Consider the following 21,898-nt stretch of genomic DNA (forward strand, 5'->3'; position numbering starts at 1 on the left):
CAGTGCTTGTTTTACGTCCCACAGCCTCCGCCCCACCCTCTGGACTCTAGTCCACGCCCTGGGCTTCGGCTCCGTTATCCAATCCCGTTAACTAGCACTGAGCCAACCCCTCCCTTTATTGGTCCCCGCGCTCCTCTGTGGTCTTGAGCGATGGCGACCGTGGCCCATAGCGGAGGGAGGGCGGGACTTCCGGTCGCGCCGAACCCAATAAGTAGACGCCGGCCGGCGGCCCGTGCGGACGCCTCCGCCCCTCAGGCGTCCGACTCCCGCCTCCGGCTTCGCCTCCCACCGCCGCCGTTGCTGCTTCCCGCGGCCTGGGCCTCCGCCGACAGCATGCCGCACGCCTTCAAGCCCGGGGACTTGGTGTTCGCCAAGATGAAGGGCTACCCGCACTGGCCGGCCCGGGTGAGGCCGGGCGTGTACGGGGCCCGCGGAGTTGGCCGCCGGGAGTGGAGGGGCCGTGGGCGCGCGCGGGGAGGCTGGAATGGAGGCCGATGGGAGGCTGAGGAGAGGTTGGGGCTGCGGGCTCAGGCGGCTGCACTGTGGCCCTCTGGGAGCTGAGGAATCTCCTTCCTCAGAGACCACAGTGCCTGGGGTCTTGGAGTGTCTTTGGTGGGGTCCCTGATCTGAGGGACTTGTGTTCTGTGGTTCCGGACTCCGGCCCTGAGACCCCTGGTCCCTTAGAGCTGTAGTATGGCAGTATGACCTGCATAGTGAGGTCCTGAGCCTCAGACCCACAGATCTGCAGGGAAGGGCTGTGTTGCTATCCTTGACCTCCTTGGGGACCGGTGTCACTGTGTCTTGGGGTCCAGGGCCTAAGAGACCTATGTACCAGGGTTCAGAAGTGCGTTTAGGGGATGCCAGAATCGTGGAGCCTGAAGGGTGTAATGGGGACTGAGCACTTTGGGATTGGAGTGGAAGGGTCAAACGATGGGAATTAGAGAGGCTGCGTGTGGTGGCTAACATCAGGATGCAGCTCCAGAGAGAGGGACCCCATCTCCATTTAGGTCATGGGGATGGGAATGAGGGCAAGGGTTGGAGACAGGCTTCTCTGGGGACTTGGAGTCAGGCACTTAAAAAGGGACTCAGTGGGTTGTAGCTCTCCTGGGAACAGGCGGCTTCAGGCTGGGGATGTTTGGAGCCTGGGGTGCGCAGGTGATAGATAGTATTCTTGGAGTCTTGGCAAGAGACTGCCCATACACAGGGACCCAAAGGCTTCTGTTGCCCCCAGAACTAGGGCAGAGGCCACTCCAGGGCTGAAGTTGTCAACATCCATGTGGCAGGACTTGAAGGGGTTTTGTGTGTGTGTGTGTGTGTGCACGCCGCGCGTGCAGATGATGGCTGGTGTCCCAGGCCCTGGTGCACATGTTGAGTTGCATAAAGACAGAGTTTTGTTGCCTCCAGGTCTTAGTGCAGATGCCTAGGTTAACTGTGTCTGCATGGGGGTCTGGGGGGCGGGTGGGAGTGGAAGGCCAGACAGCTGGGAGTCCACAGGCCGGTGCCGAAGAGCAAGCTGAACAGGAACCAGCCCAGGAGGTGACTCCTAGGCTATGGGTCAGGACCAGAGAGGTGATTGGGACCTGTGGGAGAGGTAGCCTGCAGTCCTCAGCAAGGCGGGCTTGAGGATGCTGGTGCATCTGGTATCCTGCATCCAGCCACCAGGGACCAGAGAAGGAACTAGAGAAGTAAGGGATGCTGCTGGCAAGCAGGCCGGGAGGACCCAACATCTCCCAGGAGTTGGTGAGGTGGGCGGTAAGCCGTGGGAATCTCATTGTGAGTGAGGAGACTGAGGGGCAAACTTTACATACAGTGGACACTGTCCTTCCCAGTCTACAGCAGCTCTCTACGAAGCTCTTGTCCCCTCCCCCTTCCCAGCCTTCTCCAGCACAGAGAGAACCTTTCCAAGCACCTGATTGGAAGGGAAGGGGCTGCTAGCATCGTGAGGGACGGTGACTGACAGCTGCCGGAGCCCATGGCTTATATAAAGAGGGTGGGACTTCCGGGATGCTCTGGGCCTGGCTCCTGCAGCCCACCCCCCATTCTGTGCATCCCTGGAGCTGCTGCCAGCATTACCTCTGGGGCAAGAGCAGACTCAGCCGCCATCGTGGGCAAGTCTTGAGAGTGAGGAAAAGCTGAGCCTAGGCCCACCCCGTGGGAGCTTCAGGAGGCCATACTGGGCCTGGCTCCGATTAAGTACTTGTGTGGGGCCCAGCTTCTGGGTGGAAAGGGAACACTGTGGGTGGCAGACAGGCTAGGAGGGGTGCACACACGAGTGTAGGTTTTATAGCCAAGCATGGTGGTGCACACCCTCCATCTCAGTGCCCACTGCTTAGGAGGCAGAGACAAGTCCCAGGCCAGCTTGGTCTACATAGTTTAAGCACAGCCAGGGCTGAATAGTGGGGTTGTCTAAAAAGAAAAAAAAAATTAATGCCAAATTAAGGGGCTATGGAGATAGCTTAGTGGGCTTGAGTTTAGGTCTCCAGGCTTCTGTTTGGAAGGTGCTATGTCTCCCCAGAGTGTGTCTCCCCCCCCCCCCCCCAAGTAACTGGATAGTTTCCTGGGCCTGGATTAAAGCCACCTCCTGTCCCTCACCTGACGCCCCTGACCAGCCTGCTTCTCACTACAGATCGATGACATTGCTGATGGTGCTGTGAAGCCCCCACCCAACAAGTACCCTATCTTCTTCTTTGGAACACATGAGACGTAAGTGTCCCCTCTAGGCTTTTGTTGTCCATCCACAGCCTGGTTTCTTTCCCAGAATAACCTGGTTCACCTGGAACTGGCCTGTGGTTCCCTCCTGCAGGGCCTTCCTGGGACCCAAGGACCTGTTCCCCTATGACAAGTGCAAGGACAAGTACGGGAAGCCCAACAAGAGGAAAGGCTTCAATGAGGGGCTCTGGGAAATCCAGAACAACCCCCACGCCAGCTACAGTGCACCTCCGGTGAGTGTCTGGCCATGAGTGAGCAGTGGGGCTGAGGTCCCTGGGGGTAGGCTTCCTCAGAAGCTTCCAGGCTGGTTTGTCTCCCCTTCAGCATTGTGGATACTGAGGGCTGTGTCTTTCTTTGGGGTGGAGTGCTGAACAGCATCCTAGTCTGCTCACTCCACTCAAGGGCCCTCCAGGTCATTACCACGATGTGTGTCGATTCCACCCAGTGAGCCCTGCGTGGGGACTACCGTCTAAGGATGAGCCTGGATTCAGAACAGGGTGTTTGGGGTCTGGTGGTAGATGCTTTGCAAAGGTGGAAAGCTTTCTTTGGCTAACATCTTCCTGTCCCCAGACTCTCGGCTGTGGATTGGATAGAGTAAGCAATTGTTTATGAACATGAGAGCTCCTGGTCAGGGAGGAGAAATAATGCCAAGAGTCACAGATGGCATATCCAGGGAAGTCTGTCTGGCAGTTTCTGGGGAAACAAGGAGTTTAGAAAAGTTGGAGTTAAGTGATGGGCTGGTGAGACTCAGCAGCTGCTTGCCACCAAGCCTGATGCCCTGGGTTCCATCCCAGTACCCACATGGCAGGAAGGGGCCTGTCTCCTGTGTGTTACTCTCTTACTTCCACACACGCCCACACTAAGCAAATATAGTTTCTAAAGTTTAACATTAGAAGTTAAGCCAGGCAGTGGCAGGCGGATCTCTGTGAGTTCGAGGCCAGCCTGGTCTACAAAGTGAACTTCAGGACATCCAGGGCTATTACACACAGAAGCCCTATCTTGAAAAACCTAAAAATAAAAATAAAAAAATTAGTTAACTAACTAATTAAAATAAAATAAAATTACAGGTTGAAACCAATAGATAGGCACTGTGGCAGGCTGGAGAGGGCTGCTCGTGTAGGCATTAGAGAGTGAGAGGAGGGCAGAGGGTGTTAGGCTGCCTAGTGTCCTTCCCTCTGCTATTATTGCTGCTTTGCAGGGAGATTTCTTTGTGTGTGTGCATGTGGTGCACATGTGTGCATATCCATGCAGGCTCGAGGTTGACATCAGTGTCTTCCTTGATCACTCTCCATCTTACATATTAAGCCATGGTCTTTCATGAACCCTTAGCTCATCCAGTTAGCAGAATTAGCTTCAGGAATCCCCTGTTTGTGTCCTGTGCACCTGGTCTCACAAGTGGGCTGCCTGGCATCTCCAGGGATGCTGAGACCCTGAATCTTGGTGCTTTTGCTTGTACAACAGGTGATTTTTTTGGCTGAGCCATGGCCTCAGTCCCTGGCCTGGAGGTTTTCATGAGAAGTGGCAGGGTAGCATCAGCTTGAGATGGATGGTCGTCCAGTTGGTAGGTAGTCAGAGGGAGCAATCACAAAAAGCCAAAACTCACTGTTGGTGAAGATGGGCCACTGGGTTTGCTGATGGCAAATAAAGCAAGAGTTGATGGGGGTCTGTCCTGGTCCTGGCTTTGCTGGTAGAAACCAGATTTTTCTCATAGACTGTGTTGTGGTTGGACCTTAAGGTCTTGGTGGCTCTTCTTCTCTACCTGGCTCATGCTGCACAGAGCAGCAGACATAGTTGTGTTGACACCTGCCAAGACCAGCATCAGGGGCTAAGTTGGATCCAGTAATGGCCTCAAGGAGTACACAGTCAAAAATGTGGAGTTCACACAGCAGGTGTCTCCTGAACAGTTCTGGGTTGGCCACCTTTGCTGAGTGGGTGGGGACATGCACTGTGTGCCAGTGACATTTTACTTCTGTCATCCTGTGTGTGGAGAGAGGAGAGGCTCTTTGTGCATCTCTCCTGGGCTCTGCTTGGGCAGGGGATCTTTTATTTTTTGGGGGGAAGGGTTTGGTTTTGGGGGGCGGTTTTGAGACAGGGTTTCTCTGTGTTATCTTGGCTATCCTGGACTCGGTTTGTAGACCAGGCTGGCCTCGAACTCACAGAGATCCACCTGCCTCTGCCTCCCAAGTGCTGGGAGTAAAGGTGTGTGCCACCACGCCCAGCAAGGGCAAGGGATCTTGAAGACGATCGTGTCATGATCTCTCCTGGCACTAGTTTATGAGCTCTCTGGTTACACATCCTGAGCCCTTTGCCTGCTGGTGAATCATTACTGTATTTAATATTTATTGGACACCCATGGCCTGTGGGCAGCATGCAGAGAGATGCCCAACCTCAAAGAAACGAGACTCAAACATAAAGTGCTGGGACCAGCTGGTCCTCCAGGTGTCTGAGACAGAGAGGCTGGAAGCTCTGAGAGCCCCTGACTGCCCTGTGGTTCCTTGATCAGGTGTGCCCTTAAGGGAGACATGAATAGTTGTAGATACCTAGCTGGGCCTGGGCCTGCAGGCCTTTCATCCCAGCATTATTCAGAGATGCTGAGGCAGGAGGCTCATTTGGGTTACAGAGTAAAAACAGGGTTAGCCTGGGCTATACACAGTGATACCTTGAATCAAACAAAAAGGAAAGAAAGGAATGACTCCTGGGCCACCCTAGAGTGGGTCCTTCCAGGCATTGTCAAGATGGATACTTGTGACAGGACAGTGTGTACACAGGTCTTCAGAAGCAAGATTCTATGGGAAACTGAATATATGACAATTCTAGAATTTTAGTTTCTTTTAAAAAAACAAAACACAGAAATTGGGTGAGGGTTGTTTGGTCTTGGGAGGGCGTTATTTTTTGAGAAAGGGTTTCTCTGTATAGCCTTGGCTGGCCTTGAACTCACAAAGACTTGCCTACTTCTGCCGCCCGTGTATTGGGACTAAAGGCATGTGCTGCCACCACCCAGCTAAAACACAGAAATATTATAAGAATTTGTTTTTGTTTTAATCCCAGGCATGGGATATGGAGCTGCTTCGCAGCAGCTGACAATGATTTACCATGTGCTCTAACAAAGGTGTGGTTTTGCGTGTGACCTTTGGAATTCTGGGAACTTTTCAGAGGGTATATAAGTGTTAGGGTGGGCTGGACAGATGGCTCAGCAGTTAAGAGTGATAGTTCAGGGGCTGGTTGTGGTTTGTTAGTAGTCATACTCAAAGAAGAAACAAGAAGAAAGAAAGTAGATTAACAGATTTCTCCCCCCCCCCCATCTCTCCTTTCTCTGCTGTCTACTGATGGGTTGGGGGTGAAACGGGTAGGGGGCTAAAGGATGGGAAAAGGAAGAACCCACAAGGTAACAAAGACCAACTACAATTGAGCTGTCTCTTTCCCTAAAAAGTTTAGCTTAATTCTGTATGTCAGATAGGAGTCCAGACTTGACATTCAGAAAGAGCCTGGTTCTGAGGTGCTGTCCTGCTGCCTCTCCTCCTTCTTACTTTGTGTCGTTTTCTTTCTCACATGTGCTGCTGCAGGCCTGTCTATTTCACAGAAACCACACAGAGCTTTCCTTCCTTTTTTTAAAGATATATGTATCTTTACGTTGTGTGTATGGGTGTTTGGCCTGCATGCATACAAGTGCGCTGTGTGTGCCTTGTGCCTCAGCAGGCCAAAAGAGGCTGCCAGGGCCCCTGGGGCTGGAGTTACCAGACAGCATGTGAATGCTAGGGATTTTTTAGTTCCTCACTTTTCTTTGTGACAAATTTTCCCCGATTTCTTCTGGTCAGAAGTCCTTTGAGTACATTCTATCAGCCTTAGTCAGAAAATAGACAGACCTGACTCACCTGTCCTGTGATCAGCCCTGTGGAGATCACAAAGTTTAAAATGACTGTTAAACCTGCCTGTGACCTTGTCAGCCTCGGCCACACTCATCTGGATGCACACATGGTCCTTGGCACCAATGATGTGTTTGCTCCCAGAGCATTCCACAGAATGCTCCACTACAGGTCCACAAACTCCCTAGTGTTGTCTTGCATGCTCACTCCAGGTCCAGTGAGGGCACAGAACAAAGGGGCTGGTCCCCCAGTGCCAGTACCGGGCCAAGTGCTGGGGTGAATCAAGGCTCTCTTCAGAGCAGCCAGTGCACATAACTCTGCAGTCTCTCCAGCCCCGGCTTTAAGTGCTGATTCTGAGCTTTGCTCACTTAGCAGGGATCCTGGCTGTTGGTCCATGCTGACAGACCAGCCTCCAGCCTTTTGGGGGGCGTTGTTTGTGGATGTGATGCATGCACGTGAGGAGGAGGCCAGAGCAGAATATGGGGTGCCGTCCTCTGTGACGCTCCACCCTGTTGATGAGCCGAGGTTCTTTGCACAAGAAGCTTGCAGTCTTGGCTGAGCTGGCTTCTGGGTGAGCTCTTGAACGATCCCTGTCTGTGTCACAGACCCTCACAGCTGTGACACTCAGGGCTCATGCTTCCTAAGAAAGCTTTTATCTACAGAGCCCTCTCTTCAAACCATTTTGTGCTTTTTGTTGTCTTGATTTTGAGACAGAGTCTTATTATGTAGTCCAGGATGACCTCAAACTTACTAAGTAGCAGAGGATGGCCTTGAACTTCTGGTCCTCCTGCCTCCCAAAGGCTGAAATGGCCAGCATATGTCACTGTCACTGTCGTTAGTCTCTGTCTCTTCCCTCTTCAGATAGCTGGCGCACACTTGGGACCATCGTGCCTTCCAACCTTCCATGGTCCTCAGTGGGGAGTCCTTCATTACATGGCTAGATACCTAGACAGTCTGCTCGGGCACCCAGAGGAGCCTATCTAGGCTCTGAGGCCACTCAGAGATTTAAACGGAGCCACTCAACCACAGTGCTGTTTTTCCTTTCAGTTTTTAGTTACATGCATTTGTGCCTCGGTGCACTTCTGAAAGTCAGAACAACTCGTGGTACTGTGTTCTCCTTCCACATGTGGCTCCTAGGGATCAAATGAAGGTCAGGCTTGGTAGCAAGCGTCTTTACCCACTGAGCCCTCGCAGCACGACCCCAATGGTGTATTTTGCAGGTGGGACAGGCTGGCTGGCTGGTAGGGTGGACTTTGTTCACCAGAAGGGCCCAAGCAGTGTCCTGGCTTGTGCCAAACTTGTGCCTGTCCTGCCTCAGCCTCCCAAGCATGAGGTTACAGGTGTGGGCCCCATAGTCATTCATGACTGTGAGCCACTGACCTTAAAGGGGTCCCCCTAGGCTGGAGCTCAGTTGGTAGAATGATTGTTCCGAAGTCAAGAAGGCCCAAGGCTCCACGTCAGCATAAAAACCAGGTGCGGTGTATCCTTGATGGCTGCACTGGGGAGGCAGGGATGGGATCCTTTGAGCTCCTGACCAGCCAGCCTCACCGCAGCGAGCTCCAGGCCAGTGCTGCCTTGCCTCAGAGAGCAGGTGGCCCACTCGTAAGCAGCAGCAGCAGCTGAGCTTGGCCTCTTGTAGGCACACCTGTTTCTCATCACTGATGTTCAGTCTATGTGAACACACGTGTGTTGGGGTCAGAGGACAACTGGCAGTGGTCGGTTGTTCCTGCCATATGGGTCTTGAGGATCAAAGTTCAGGTCATCAGACATGGTGACAAGGACCTTTACCCAAAGAGCCACATCACCAACCCTGTGATAGTCTTGGTATTTTTACCATGCAGCCCAGGCTAGACTTGAGCTCAGCCTCTCCAGTGCTGGGATGAAGAACAGGAGCCCCAAACCTGGCTTCTGCCCAGCACTCTCAAGCTGGTTAACAACACAGTGGGCAGAGGGCAGGCTCCTGGTGCTGGCTGTGTTCCTTCCCTTCCGACTGGCCCCTGTGCCCGCTGTGGTGGGAAGCCCCACTTCAGGGGCTGTCAGGCACTCTGTAACACACCTACATGATGTTTGCCTGTGTCCTGACAGACCCGCAGGGTTATAACAGGGCAGTGTGTGGTCAACACTGGGCACAGCGACTGTCTTCGTTAGGGTTCTTGCTTTGCTGTGATGAGAGACTGTGACCAAAAGCAAGTTGGATAGAAAAGGGTTTATACACTTCCCCATCACTGTTCATCATGGAAGAAAGTCACGTCAGGAACTCAAACAGGGCAGGAGCCTGGAGGCAGGAGCTCAGGCCATGGAGGGTGCTGCCTCCTGGCTTGTTCAGCCTGCTTTCTTATAGAACTCAGGACCAGAAGTCCAGGGGTGGTACCGCCCACAGTGGGCTGGGCCCTCCCACATTAATCAATAATAAAGAAAAGGGCTTGCCTACAACCCAATCTTATGGAGTCTTTTTCTTTGCTTATATGTCTGTGTGAGGGTGTCAGATCCCCTGGAACAGGAGTTACTGATAGTTGTGAGCTGCATGTGGATGCTGGGAATTGAAGCTGGGTCCTCTGGAAAAGCAGCCAATACTGCTAACCACTGAGCCGTCTCTCCAGCCCCTGAAGTTTCTTTCTCTCTTTTTTTTTGTTTTTGTTTTTGTTTTTGTTTTTTTTTTTTGTTTTTGTTTTTTTGTTTTTGTTGTTGTTGTTGTTGTTTTTGTTTGGTTTTGGTTTTTTGTTTGATGGTTGATTTGGTTTGGTTTGGTTTTTTTGAGACAGGGTTTCTCTGTGTATCTTGACTGTCCTAGAAGTCACTCTGTAGACCAGGCTGGCCTCGAACTCACAACACTCTTCCTGTCTCTTCCTCCCGAGTGCTGGAATTAAAGGCGTGCGCCACCACCGCCTGGTGAAGTTGCTTCCTTAATTGAGGCTCCTTCCTTTCAGATGAGTTTGGCTGAATTGACATAAAACTAGCTTTCACACTACCCTACTGGACAAACAGCTAGGCTGGACTGCTCTGCTGTGGCCCATTCTTAATTCGTCCAGATACACACCAAACACTGTATTTTTATTTTTGAATTTTGGAACACGGTCTCACTATGTAGTCCAGGCTGGCCTAGAATTCAAGGTTCTCCTGTCCCAGTCTCCTGTGTACTAGGATGATGTTAAGCTGCAAGGAATAGTGAGGTTGGTGTCCTGTTGTGTTGGAGACAGGGTCTCGTGGCATGTGATGCCATTGTGCAGGTGTGAGCCGAGAGGACAGCCTCTGTCTGTCCGTCCTCCCCTTCTACCTTGCTTGAAGCGCAGTCGCTTGCTCTGTGTAGGTCAGGCTGCCTGCTGGCTTCCAGAGATTCTCCTGTCTTGGCAGGTGTGCCTTGGGTACGGCCGCACGCCACACATTTAGTTTCCATGAGGGTTCTGGGGGTTGACCTCCAACCCTCACACTTACACAACAAACACTTACCCTCCCTACCCCACCATGACGTCTGTCCATTTCCCAGGCTTCAAGGCTGCAGTGATCCTGTGCCTGTCCTGCAAGATCAGGATGCCCCACACTCATCCATGAACAACAGTGATTCTCCATGGTGTAGTATTGCCCTGGATTTCCATGGGAGCCACTTGGCATTGTCTTCCTGGGGATGAGGGAAAGGGGGAGGACAGAGTCAGGCCTTGTGCCCACCTTGGAGCAGGCTGTGTCTCACAGGCCATCATTTTTCCCTCTCGGTATGCTGGATTCAGGGTTCACCCTATTTAAGTATCGCACAGTTCAAAATGGTTCAGGCAGGACTGTATCACAGCTCTTTGGTCACACTAACATTGTGAAGAAAAATGTCCTCTGCATGGAAAGGCTGGGCTGGGCCAGCCTTCATTTGGCGGGGTCAGTAACCTGGGCTGGGGTTTGTGCTAAGGACCCGTGCCAGCCACGCTGTCCACCCTTCTCCTTCTTTGCTTGCCTTCCTCTCTTCCTTCCATTGCTTTTGAGATAGGATCTCATATAGCCCAGGCTAGCCTCCAACTCCCTGTGTAGCCAAAGGTGACTTCAAACTGTTGATCTTCCTGTCTGCCTCCCATGTGCTAGGTGACAAGTCTGGCCTGTGTTTCCATTCTTAGGTGTGATTTTGTGCACTTGGGCTCAGGCACAAACACCAGGGAGACCTGGACTTCTTCATCTCCCTATTTTGGTCTCCTGTCTCCAGTTACAGCTCATTCCTGTTCTCATCTGTTCAGATCTTGGGATCCGCTGTATAGGTTTTTTTCCCTCAGCCTCTACAAGCCCTCATCCCCCTGTCCTTCATGCCCACCGCAGTCACCACAAGGCAGTATCATTTTAAATACCAGGTTCTTAGATTGGTATTTATATCTATCTGCTGTCTGGTTTTATGTCAGCACCTCTTGGGAAGAGCCTCAATTGAGAAGATGCGCCCAACAGGTTGGCCTGTGGTACATTCTCTTGATTGATGATTGATATGGACAGCTCAGCTCACTGGGTGGTGTCACCCCTTGGCTAGTGGTCTTGGTTGCAATAAGAAAGCAGGCTGATGGGGCTGGAGAGATGGTTCAGTGGTTAAGAGCACTGCCTGCTCTTCCAAAGGACCCGGGTTCAATTTCCAGCACCCACATGGCAGCTCACAACTGTCTGTAACTCCAAGATCTGACACCCTCACACTAATGCACATAAATTAAAATTTGAATAAAATACTAAAAAAAAAAAAGCGGGCTGAACAAGCCATTTAAGCAGCACCCCTCTATGGCCTCTGCATCAGTTCCTGCCTTGACCCCGTCCTGACTTCCTGGATAAAAAGCTATAAACTGAAATAAACTCTTTCCTCTCCGTGTTCATTTTGGTCATGGTTTTTTTAACCACAGCAATAGAAACCCTATGACAAGTTGGCATCAGGAGTGGGATATTGATGACAGACATGATTTTTAGGAAAGATTGTGATAGCACTTGAACTTGGGGCTGAGAAAGCAGTGCAGATGGTGGAGGCCTAGCTTCTGAAGTTGCAAAGAGGAGTGCTCAGGGCACTTTAAGGGTTCTGTTGTCCTGTCCCTGAAAGGGAACCTTCACTTTGCTGGGACAATCAGTGCTGGTCAGCTGGGGCTGAAGAATCATCCGTGATGGAGATCAGCATCACTGAGGCAGAATCTGGGACGTGATTCTTCAGGGTTAGCCACAGAGGCTGTAGTTCAAAGAGGACCAAGCCTGCATCTCACGCCAGCAGCCACCTTAGTCATATGTAAGAGTGGTGCTTGTTTTAAAGGCTCAAGAGGTCTTGGGGAGCAGCTGAGCCTTGGCACTAGGAGTGTGCAGCCCAGTTACAGAAACCCCCGTACTTTGGAGATGCCTGTGGCATAGGATGATCAAGGACAACAGCAGGTGTGGAGTGGAGCTGGTGTGAGCCCAGGAGACAGACTGCGTGTACTTCAGATAACAGATCCGGGGAAGCCACTGCCAAAGCCTTCGGAACCCAGAGTCCCAGAGTCTCTGCGTCTTCTATGAGCTGTATGTGGCTGGACTTGGGTTTTGCTTTGGTCTCACTGTGCCTGCCCTGCTTCCTCCCACCTGGAGTAAGAAAGAAGGTAATTTACAGCCAGGTGCAGTGGCGCACACCTGTAATCCCAGCACTTGGGGAGGCAAAGGCAGACAAATCTTTGTGAATTTGAGGCCAACCTGGTCTACAAAGTGAGTCCAGGACAGCCAGGTCTGTTACACAGAAATACCCTGTCTCGAAAAAACAAAACAAAAGAACGTAATTTACGTTTATCTTATTTCAATTTCTTTAATTCCACAGTTTGAGAGACTTTAGATATTTTAGAGAAACTTTGAAAAAGACTGAACTTTTTTGCGGGGGGGGGGTTGGTTTTGGTTTTTCGAGACAGGGTTCAAGACTGAACATTTTGTTGTTGGGTTGTTTGTTTTGGAAATGGGGTCTCACTATGAAGCTCTGGGTGTCCTAGGATTTGCTGTGTAGAGAAGGCTAGCCTTAAACTCATAGAGATGCACCTAGCCAGACTTGGTTGCCTGTTTTGGGTTTGTTTTCAAATATATTTAATGATTTATTTATTTTATCTTATGTGCATTGGTATTTTGCCTATATGTGTATCTATGTGAGCGTGTCGGATCCCCTGGAACTAGAGTTACAGTTATGAGCTACCATGTGGGTGCTGGGAATTGAACCCAGGTCCTCTGGGAGAGTAACCAGAGGACCCTGTTAAGAGCTATCTCTCCAGCCCCTTGCTTTTGTTCTTTCAAGACAGGGTTTCTCTGTATAGCCCTGGCTGTCCTGGAACTCACTATGTAGACCAGGCTGGCCTCAAACTCACAGAGATCTCCCTGCCTCTGCCTCCTGAGTGCTGGGATTAAAAGTGTATGCCTCCACTGCCCCCAGTAGTTACTTCCACCTTTAATCTTAGCACCTGGGAAGCAGATCTTTGTGAGCTTAAGACCAACCTGGTCTACATAGTAAGTTCCAGGACAGCCAGGGCTGCATAGAGAGACCTTGTCTCAAAACAAACAAACAGCATAAAGATGCACCTGCCTCTGAGGGCTGTGATTAAAGACTTTGGAAACCATACCCTCTTAAGACTACACTTTTGAAGTGTTTGAATTATTAAATGTAAAATATACTATTATTTTTTAAAAAGATTTATTTATTATTATACATACAATGTTCTATCTGCATGTAAACCTGCAGGCCAGTGGAGGGCACCATTAAAGATGGTTGTGAGCCACCATGTGGTTGCTGGGAATTGAACTCAGGAGCTCCAGAAAAGCAGTTAGTGCTCTTAACCTCTGAGCCATCTCTCTAGCCCAAATATACTATTATTTATATTGTGATACTAATATTAACATTAGAGGGAAAGACAAAAGTTAAATAGAAATGTACTTGTATGTCAAGTTAACAAACGGTCAATTGTGCTGGGTGGTTTTCTGTCACCTTGACACAAGCCAGAGTCACTTGAGAAGAGGAACCTACCTCAACTGAGAAAATGCCCCCACCAGATTAGCCTGTGGGCATGTCTTTATAGTATTCTCGTGACGGATGATTGATGAGGTAGGGCCAGGCTGGTGGTCCTGGGCTCTGTAGGAAAGCAGGCTGAGCAGATCCTAGGGAGCCAGCCAGTCAGCAGCACCCTCCGTGGCCTCGACATCAGCTCCTGCCTCCCAGGCTCCTGGCTTGAGTTTCTGTCCTGACTTCCTTGGATGATGAACCACGAGCTATAAGAGAGAATAAACCCCTCTCTTGGAGGAGACAGGGTCTCTCTGTGTAGCCTTGGCTGTCCTGGACTCACTTTGTAGACCAGGCTGGTCTCAAACTCCCAAAGATCCACCTCCTTCTGCCTCTCTGAGTGCTGGGATTACAGGAGTGTGCCACCATGCCCAGCTCGTTGTTTGTTTTTTTCAATATAGGGTTTCTCTGTGTAGCCCTGGATGTCCTGGACTCGCTTTGTAGACCAGGTTGGCCTCGAACTCACAGCAATCCACCTGTCTCTGCCTCCTGAGTGTTAGGATTAAAGGCATGCACTACCACTGCCCAGCTTTACCCTGAGACTACCTGTGTCACCTGCCCAATGGTTTCAGAGCTTCAGTAAGTTGGTGTGTGAGCTGGCCAGTGTCATCCTCAGTCTCTTCCATGTTGCCTTCATCTCTCTCTTCCCCAGGCCATCCCAGCCTCTTCTTTTGCTGAGCCGACTGTCCTTCCCTCTCCCACTTGTAAGCTACATCTTGCCCACTCTGCTTTACCTCTTCATGGGCCTTTCTGAGGCCCCAGTACAAATCATTCACTTCTAAATATTCCCAGCTATGAGGTATTTTCTGTCTTTCTAGTCACTGTATTTAGGAGCCTTGTGTGATCTACCTGTCCCTAGGTCCTCAACTTCTGTATGGGACAGGAGACCAAGCTGCAGTCACTTCATACAGAGCCTGTGGTGTGGCTGACTTGTAGCTGCTGCCTAAGCAGGCATTGTGAGGGTGGCAAGTTCAGTAGTGCCCCTGGGGCTGGCTTTTTTCTCACAATACTTGGATAGCTTGAAAGAGAGCCAAGCTAGACCTGTTCAGGCAGGCCTGTTATTCCATCACAATCTCAAGACCAGCCAAGACACAGACTGTGTCTTAGGCCAGTTGGGCTTCATAGTACCCTTCCAGCATAGAAAGTAAAAAGAGGTCCAGGGTTGTAGATCAACCAGAGAGCGCTTGCCTAGCATGCATGGAGCAAGCCCTGTGTTCAATCCCCAGTAGCATGTGTGCGTGCGCGCACACACACACAAACCCCACAATGTTTATGACCACTTGCTGTGGTCTACATTGCTGCCCTGACTTCACATTGCTACCTGCAACAGCCTCATGAGGCCTAAGCTGTGACCTTCATCTTGCTCAGATGGAAACTGAGGCACAGAGCCAAAACACTTGCCCCTACATCCTACCATACATCCTACCACCTGCACCATCCTACCGTCTCAGTTCCCAGCTCATGAGTGAGGTAGGCAGACCCTGAGCCTCGATTCCCAGCATTCGATGCTGTCAGCGTAGCTACCATTGGGCGGCGAGGAAGTCTGTCCTGGCCCCTTGGTGACACGTCTGTCGCCCCAACCCCAGCCGCTGAGCTCCTCTGACAGCGAGGCCCCTGAAGCTGACCTAGGTGGTGGCAGCGACGGAGATAAGGACGAAGAGGCCCGGGGGGTCATGACTGTGACAGCTGTGACCACCACAGCCACCAGTGACAGGATGGAGAGTGACTCCGACTCAGACAAGAGTAGTGACCACAGTGGCCTGAAGCGGAAGACGCCAGTCCTGAAGGTAGTATGAGAAGGGCGGCCACTCCAGCTACCCCTTGGGCCCCTTGCCTTCTGCCCTTCTCAATACACACTCTTTTTGTTGTTTTGCTTTTTTTGTTTGTTTGTTTTGAGGCAGGATCTCTCTGTGTTAGCCTTGGCTGATTGTTTTGCTTTGAGACAGGGTCTCACTTGTAATCCTCCTGCCTCAGCCTCTGGAGTACCGAGGTCATGGGAGTACACACCATGTCTGCCTCATTAGTCATTTTTAACACAAATTGATGAAAATTCAGATACCTTGGAGTTGAGTCCTTCAGGGACTATGGCTCTCAATGACATGTTTACTCTCTGTGTGACTGCGATGTGTGCACGTGTCTGCTCCTGTGTGTAGACGCCAGAGATTGACATCTAGCATCTGCCTCCATTCTCTCCCATCTTTATTTTGAGATAGTCTCTCCCTGCACTTGAGAACTCCCCAGTTCTCCCCGCAGCCAGAGCCTGGGACCCTTTGTCTCTGCCTTCCTGGCTCTGGATTACAGGTGTGCGTTTGTTTGCTTGGTTTGTTTTGTTTTGTTTTGGGGGGGTTGTTTTGCTTTGTTTTCAGGTTTTTTATTTTATTTTCTGCGTATGAGTGTTTTACCTGTATGTGTGTCTGCACACCTCATTTTTGTCATGTGTGATGCCCAAAACCAGAGGTGCCATCAGATCTCCTGTGACAGAGTCGAGTGTTTTGTTTTGTTTTGTTTGTTTGAGATGGAGTCTCGCTGTATATCATGGATAGCCTCAAACTCACAGAGCTCCACCTGCCTCTTGTCTCTGAGTGCTGGGATTAAAAGTGTAAAAGTGTGTACTGGCTTTGTAATTAATGATGGTTGTGAGCAGCCCTGTGCATGCTGGGAACCAAGCTGGATCCTCTGGAGAGTGCCGACTCATCGCTCAAGCCCCAGCCCCTTTAAAAAAATGTATTTTCAACCAAAGCGTGGTGGTGGTGGTGCACGCCTTTAATCCCAGCACTCGGGAGGCAGAGGCAGGGGGATCTCTGTGAGTTCTAGACCAGCCTAGTCTAAAAGAGAGTTCCAGGACAGTCAGGGCTACACAGAGAAGAAGCCCTGTCTTGGAGAGGAAATATATTTTTTATCACTTATATGTATTTGTGCCTTGGACAGGTGACTGTGGAGACAAGAGGCATCAAATCCCCTAGGTGTGGGGTTACAGACAGCTATGAGTCACCATGGAGCTACTGCTCCAGACCACAATGTGGTTTTTCCACATTGATGATGGGATGCAGTCCTCGGGCTTGCATGGTAGATGCTTTTGCTGCTGACCTGTCACCCCTGTTCTTTACAGACTGTTTGACTGAGTCAGTGTGCGCCTCTTGGCCATAGTGAGCTGCACTGACTCCGCAGTTCTGCAGTGAGCCTTTTAGTCCTGCTGAGAGTCACAGCAGGAAAATCACAGAATATATATTATTATATATAATTATATATAAATATATAATATGTTATATATTTTATATGTACTATATATAATACATATATAATATATACTGTGATTTTCTTTTTCTTTTCTTTCTTTTTTTTTTTTCTTTTTTTTTTTTTTTTCTTTTTGGTGTTTTTCGGTTTTTGTTTGGGGTTTTGGGGGGGTTAGTTTTTTTCCTTGTGTTTTTTTTGGTTTGGTTTGGTTTTTCAAGACAAGGTTTCTCTATGTAACAGCTCTGGCTGTCCTAGGCTCTCTTTGTTGACCAGGCTGGCCTAGAACTCACAGTGATCCTCCCAAGTACTAGGATTAAAGGTGTGTACCACCATGCCCAGCCTGTGATTTTCTTTTTTGTAAAGAACTCATGACATAAAATGAGGCATTCTGAGGTATAGTCCTCACCATCTGTCTCCAGAAAATTCCATCCCCATCAGACACCGTTCTCCCCAATTCCCTACCACCTGTCTCCCATTTCCCAACTCAAGGGATAGGGAGCTCCTAGAAGTGGGGCCTGCAGCTATGTATGGCTCCATCACAACCCAGAATCAAGGAGCATCAAGGCACGAGGATTGCATGTTCAAGGCTACACAAGAGGGCCCCATCTAGAGCCGGAGCTGTCCAGCTGCTGATCCAACTTGGCCCTGCCTTCCAGATGTCAGTCTCTAAACGAGGTCGGAAAGCCTCCAGCGACCTGGACCAGGCCAGTGTGTCCCCATCAGAAGAAGATTCTGAGAGCCCATCTGAGTCAGAGAAGAGCAGCGACCAGGTGAGCAACACCAGCCCGTGGGACAGCCTGGCACAGCCGCCAGCACCGCTGACCCTCCTGTCTCTTTCCCTAGGACTTTACCCCAGAGAAGAAGACAGTGGCCCGGGCACCAAGGCGGGGTCCTCCAGGAGGACGTAAGAAGAAGGTAAGGGCTTGTGCCCGGGTCATGAGGGGCCTTTTTTGGCAGTGATGCCTGGGTGTGTGTGTAGTGCCCCTGGGGCCTGTGGGTCAGTGCTGCAGGGGCCCCCACCACCAGGATTGGAAAATCAAGTCCTGTGTGCTGGAATAGTATGGCATAAAGGGTCATGTGTACGGTGTATGCACATGGGGTGTGAGTATTTGTGTTTACAGGGCTGCTTGTGTATGTGCAGATGTGTTCATGTATCTGTGGCCGTGTGTGATGTGGACTGTGAGTGTTGTACTGTGGTATGCTGTGGAAGAACTTGACAGTAGGAGGGCAGAAGCAGGCCGGGCCTCCTGCGCAGGTTTTCAGTGCACACCTGCCATGGAAAGAAAGCCCCTGGGTTTGGCCCTAACTGTGTTCCCTGAGAGCCACCCAGGGTGCCTAGGACCCACATTTCTGCTGTGGATGAGGCACAGAACTATGTCCCTTGGGAACTGCAGCTGCTTCTGCCTCTGCCTCTGCCCTCACCCCTTCGCCCCCTCACTCTTTGTGGCTCCTCTGCCATTTTTGGCTCTGGCACCCCACTGGCTCTGCCTGTCCCCAGAAGGTGCCATCAGCCTCGGATTCAGACTCCAAAGCCGACTCAGATGGGGCCAAGGAGGAGCCTGTGGCTGTGCCACAGCCATCCCCGTCCTCCTCCTCGTCCTCCTCATCCTCCTCCTCAGACTCAGATGTGTCTGTCAAGAAACTCCCTCGAGGCAGAAAGCCAGGTAAGGCGTGAGCCAGCCTCAATGCAGCCCTTGGAGGCCATGAAGAGAAGGTCACCCGTCCTTTTCCACAGCCGAGAAGCCACCCCCCAAGCCCCGAGGTCGGAGACCAAAGCCAGAACGGCCACCTTCCACCTCCAGCAGTGACAGGTGGGTGTCAGACCAGTGATGTGGGGGCTGCAGGGTGTGCTGGGGTCCCCACTGATAGACTTTCCATCCCAGTGACAGTGACAGTGGTGAGGTGGACCGTATCAGCGAATGGAAGCGACGTGATGAGGAGCGGAGACGCGAGCTAGAGGCTCGGAGGCGACGGGAACAGGAGGAGGAGCTCCGGCGACTGCGAGAGCAGGAGAGGGAGGAGAAGGAGAGGCGCAAGGAACGGGCAGAGCGTGGGGGCAGCAGTGGGGAGGAGCTGGAGGACGATGAGCCTGTGAAGAAACGCAGCCGCAAGGCTCGGGGCCGGGGCTCACCATCCTCCTCAGACTCAGAGCCCGAGGGGGAGCTTGGGAAAGAGGTGCGTGCTGCCCCCTCTTCACCTGAGACCCCAGCCCTAGAAAACAGGGATGCTGGGTGGGAATGGCGGGGCCTACAGCTCTATAGGATAAATAATGAGAGGGTGAGACAGACTGCTCCCGAGGCAGCAACCTGTCCTCTGGCCACTCACTATAGGGGAAGAAGTTGACCAAGAAGTCCCAACTGCCAGGCTCAGAATCTATAAGGAAGCCCGGGCAAAAGGAGAAGAGAGGGCGGCTGGATGAGAAGCCACGAGCCAGGTCAGTGCCTGTCCTGAGCTCTGGACCTAGTCCCTCTCCCCTTGGCCTGGCTGTTAAGCTCAGCCTTGGAGACACATCCATCCAAGGGTTCCAAATCTTGGAGCTAAGCCTCAGGATTACCCCTGCCCTACAGTGGGAGTCTCCCCTGGGGTCATGTATGCTATCAGACTAGGAGTTGCTGGCCTGTAGTGGGTGGGGCCCAGCAGCAATGCCCAGCACCCTGCAGGGCCCAGGACCCCAAAGAGCAATCCAACCAATGCCCATAGCACTCGGGACACCATGCCCCACCCTGGTGGCTTTAACGTAGCCTGCAAGTGTTGAGATGCAGCTCGCCTCTGCTCCCTAAGTATCTTCCCAGCTGCTGCTGATCAGCGCTCCCATGGGGGTCAGCAGTATGGCATGGTGGCCACACAGCTCAATGGCTTCTCATGGTCAGTGGGGTGTTCCTCATCTGTACAGAAGCAGAGGAGGGTCCCAGGCCCCTGGCTGGCTGGCCTCCCTTGGGCCTCCCAAGGTGGCCTGTCTGACAGGAGTCTCTCCATAGGCCTGTGAAGGTAGAGCGGACACGGAAGCGGTCAGAGGGTCTCTCACTGGACAGGAAGGGGGAGAAAAAGAAAGGTGAGCACTAGCAGTGGTGTGCAGGGTCCCAAGGTTCCCGTGTGGGCCTGTGGGAAGAGGGGCTAGGCTGTGGTAGCTAGGGCCAAAGCACGCTGCTCAAACCAGCATCTCTCCTGCCCAGAACCTTCTGTAGAGGAGAGACTACAGAAGCTGCACAGCGAGATCAAATTTGCACTGAAGGTTGACAACCCAGTAAGACTCCTGCTGCGTAGTCCCAGGGTCATAGCCCCACACTGTCCTAAGATGGGTGCTTTCCTCAGCCACCTCCTTTCTGGCTCCTTGGAAATCTTGGGAAACTGAGATAGGGCCCCCTGGGTAGAGGAATAGGTTTCATAGTATCTCGGAGGACCCCACTCCCACATTGTGCAATCTCTTCTGGGGACAGCAAGCAGCACTCTAGCAGACAGCCAGGGCTGCCTCCCACTCTTCCTGCCCTGCAGGATGTGAAGCGGTGTCTGAATGCACTGGAAGAGCTGGGGACCCTGCAGGTGACCTCTCAGATCCTTCAGAAGAACACAGACGTGGTAGCCACGCTGAAGAAGGTATGGCGTGGGCACCGAGGCAGAGCACCTGGGAGATGGTGGCGGTGTTCAAGGGGAGGTCTTAGAGTCACAGCACGTGGCCCTGCTAAGCCTGACCTCCTGGGGGCCAGATTCGCCGGTACAAGGCCAACAAGGATGTGATGGCGAAGGCAGCAGAGGTCTACACTCGGCTCAAGTCGAGGGTCCTGGGGCCAAAAGTTGAGGCTCTTCAGAAGGTGAACAAGGTTGGATCTGAGAAGGAACAGACTGATGGCGAGAAGATGGAGGAGCAGCCAGGGGAGCAGGCTCCCAAAGAGCTGGCAGAGGATGAGCCCAGCACTGGTGAGGGCTGCCTGCACGGGCAAGTGGAAACTGCCATGTTTGTCCCCAGCAAGTTTGCCAGACTCAAACTCCTGCTTTTGGGGCGGGGGGACCAACCTCTTTACTGGGCAGCTGGCACAGGGTGTTCCAGTTCTACTGGGTGCTGGCAGTGCTGTGGGCCTGCACTATGTATAAGCTTGACCACAGCTGGGTGAGCTATGACCTCATGATGACCCTCTCTCTCCCTAGATCGCTCAGTCCCTGTGAATGGTGAGGCCACATCCCAGAAGCACGAGAGCACAGAAGGCAGAGCACAGGAAGATAGGCAGGACGCGGAGGACGGCCCTCGGGGTGGCTCCTCTGAGGAGCTGCATGAGTGAGTGTCTAGGGCGTCCAATGCGGTCCCTGAACACTGGAGCCCTCACCCCACCCCTACCACATGATGGGGCCAACCAGTACTCTGATCATGGCCCACATCAGGCCACCCCCAGACTTCCAGTTGCTGGTACTCTGAGAAGGAGCTTCTGCTGACTATCCAGGGGTGGCTGCCTCTGGTAGCCACCTTGAGCACTGGCCAGCAGATTGAGCTGCAGTTGGACTGGGAAGGGTCAGGAAGGCCACACAAAGCACAGGTGCCTTCAACGAGGGCATCATTTTCTTGGCTGCCCACCCACCCAGTGGCCCCGTGGGAGCACCAAGCAACTACATTTTGACCAACCTTCACTCTGCTCCCCAGCAGCCCACAGGACAGCTCGGACCCCACCAGGCCTGGAAGTGAGCACCAGGAGCATGAGAGGATGCGGCTGGCCTCCGAGTCTGCCGATGATGAGGACAGCTGAGCTCCAGCCATTGTGGCCATGGTGCCGTGTCCGTCCCCAGCCTCCCAGGGAAGTGCTGCGCTGTTTGTATTTGTGGCCTGGGCCTTTCTGCCTAGTTCTGTGATTTCAATTGACATGAAATGGCTATAAAGAGTTTTGTAATGAAAAAGAAACAGCTTTTATTGGCTTGGTGTCCTGATATGAAACACAGCTGGGCTAAGGCCAGGGCACTGTGTCTGACATAGGGCTGAAGTGCTGGCCATTTTGAGCAGAGCAGCCTGGGAGGCCAGGCCTGGTGCAGGGCTCACATCACACGCCCAGCCGGCAGAGCTCGTCCCACAGTGTGTGGCCTGTTGACCAGCATGAGTGGAGCAGACACTAAGGAC

General features: G+C 52.1%; 1 protein-coding gene across 2 annotated transcripts; it reads left to right on the forward strand.

Annotated features, from left to right (window-relative positions):
• The first annotated feature begins 224 nt into the window (after positions 1–224).
• Positions 225–21,827, forward strand: Hdgfl2 (HDGF like 2). Of its 2 annotated transcripts, none has more exons than XM_051172932.1 (16): positions 225–405; positions 2,627–2,703; positions 2,804–2,942; positions 15,153–15,353; positions 17,457–17,570; positions 17,644–17,715; positions 18,302–18,464; positions 18,536–18,611; positions 18,684–18,975; positions 19,131–19,234; positions 19,779–19,852; positions 19,974–20,044; positions 20,293–20,394; positions 20,505–20,715; positions 20,944–21,070; positions 21,434–21,827. In XM_051172932.1, exons 1-16 carry the CDS (start codon positions 334–336, stop codon positions 21,531–21,533), a joined length of 1,995 nt encoding a protein of 664 aa, XP_051028889.1. In that variant the 5' UTR covers positions 225–333; the 3' UTR covers positions 21,534–21,827. The 2 variants fall into 2 exon arrangements, with proteins under 2 accessions (XP_051028889.1, XP_051028888.1); XM_051172931.1 differs by having other exon boundaries at positions 226–405; positions 18,299–18,464; positions 21,431–21,827.
• The last annotated feature ends 71 nt before the right edge of the window (positions 21,828–21,898 follow it).

The sequence above is a fragment of the Acomys russatus genome, chromosome 31, assembly GCF_903995435.1.
Source record: "Acomys russatus chromosome 31, mAcoRus1.1, whole genome shotgun sequence".
Taxonomy (NCBI): Eukaryota; Metazoa; Chordata; class Mammalia; order Rodentia; family Muridae; genus Acomys; species Acomys russatus.

Coding starts and splice junctions, on each gene's coding strand:
- Hdgfl2 (XM_051172931.1), top strand. CDS start 334: ATGCCGCACGCCTTCAAGCCCGGGGACTTGGTGTTCGCCAAGATGAAG. Junction 2,704..2,803: donor TTCTTTGGAACACATGAGAC/GTAAGTGTCCCC, acceptor TCCCTCCTGCAG/GGCCTTCCTGGGACCCAAGG. Junction 19,235..19,778: donor GATGAGAAGCCACGAGCCAG/GTCAGTGCCTGT, acceptor GTCTCTCCATAG/GCCTGTGAAGGTAGAGCGGA.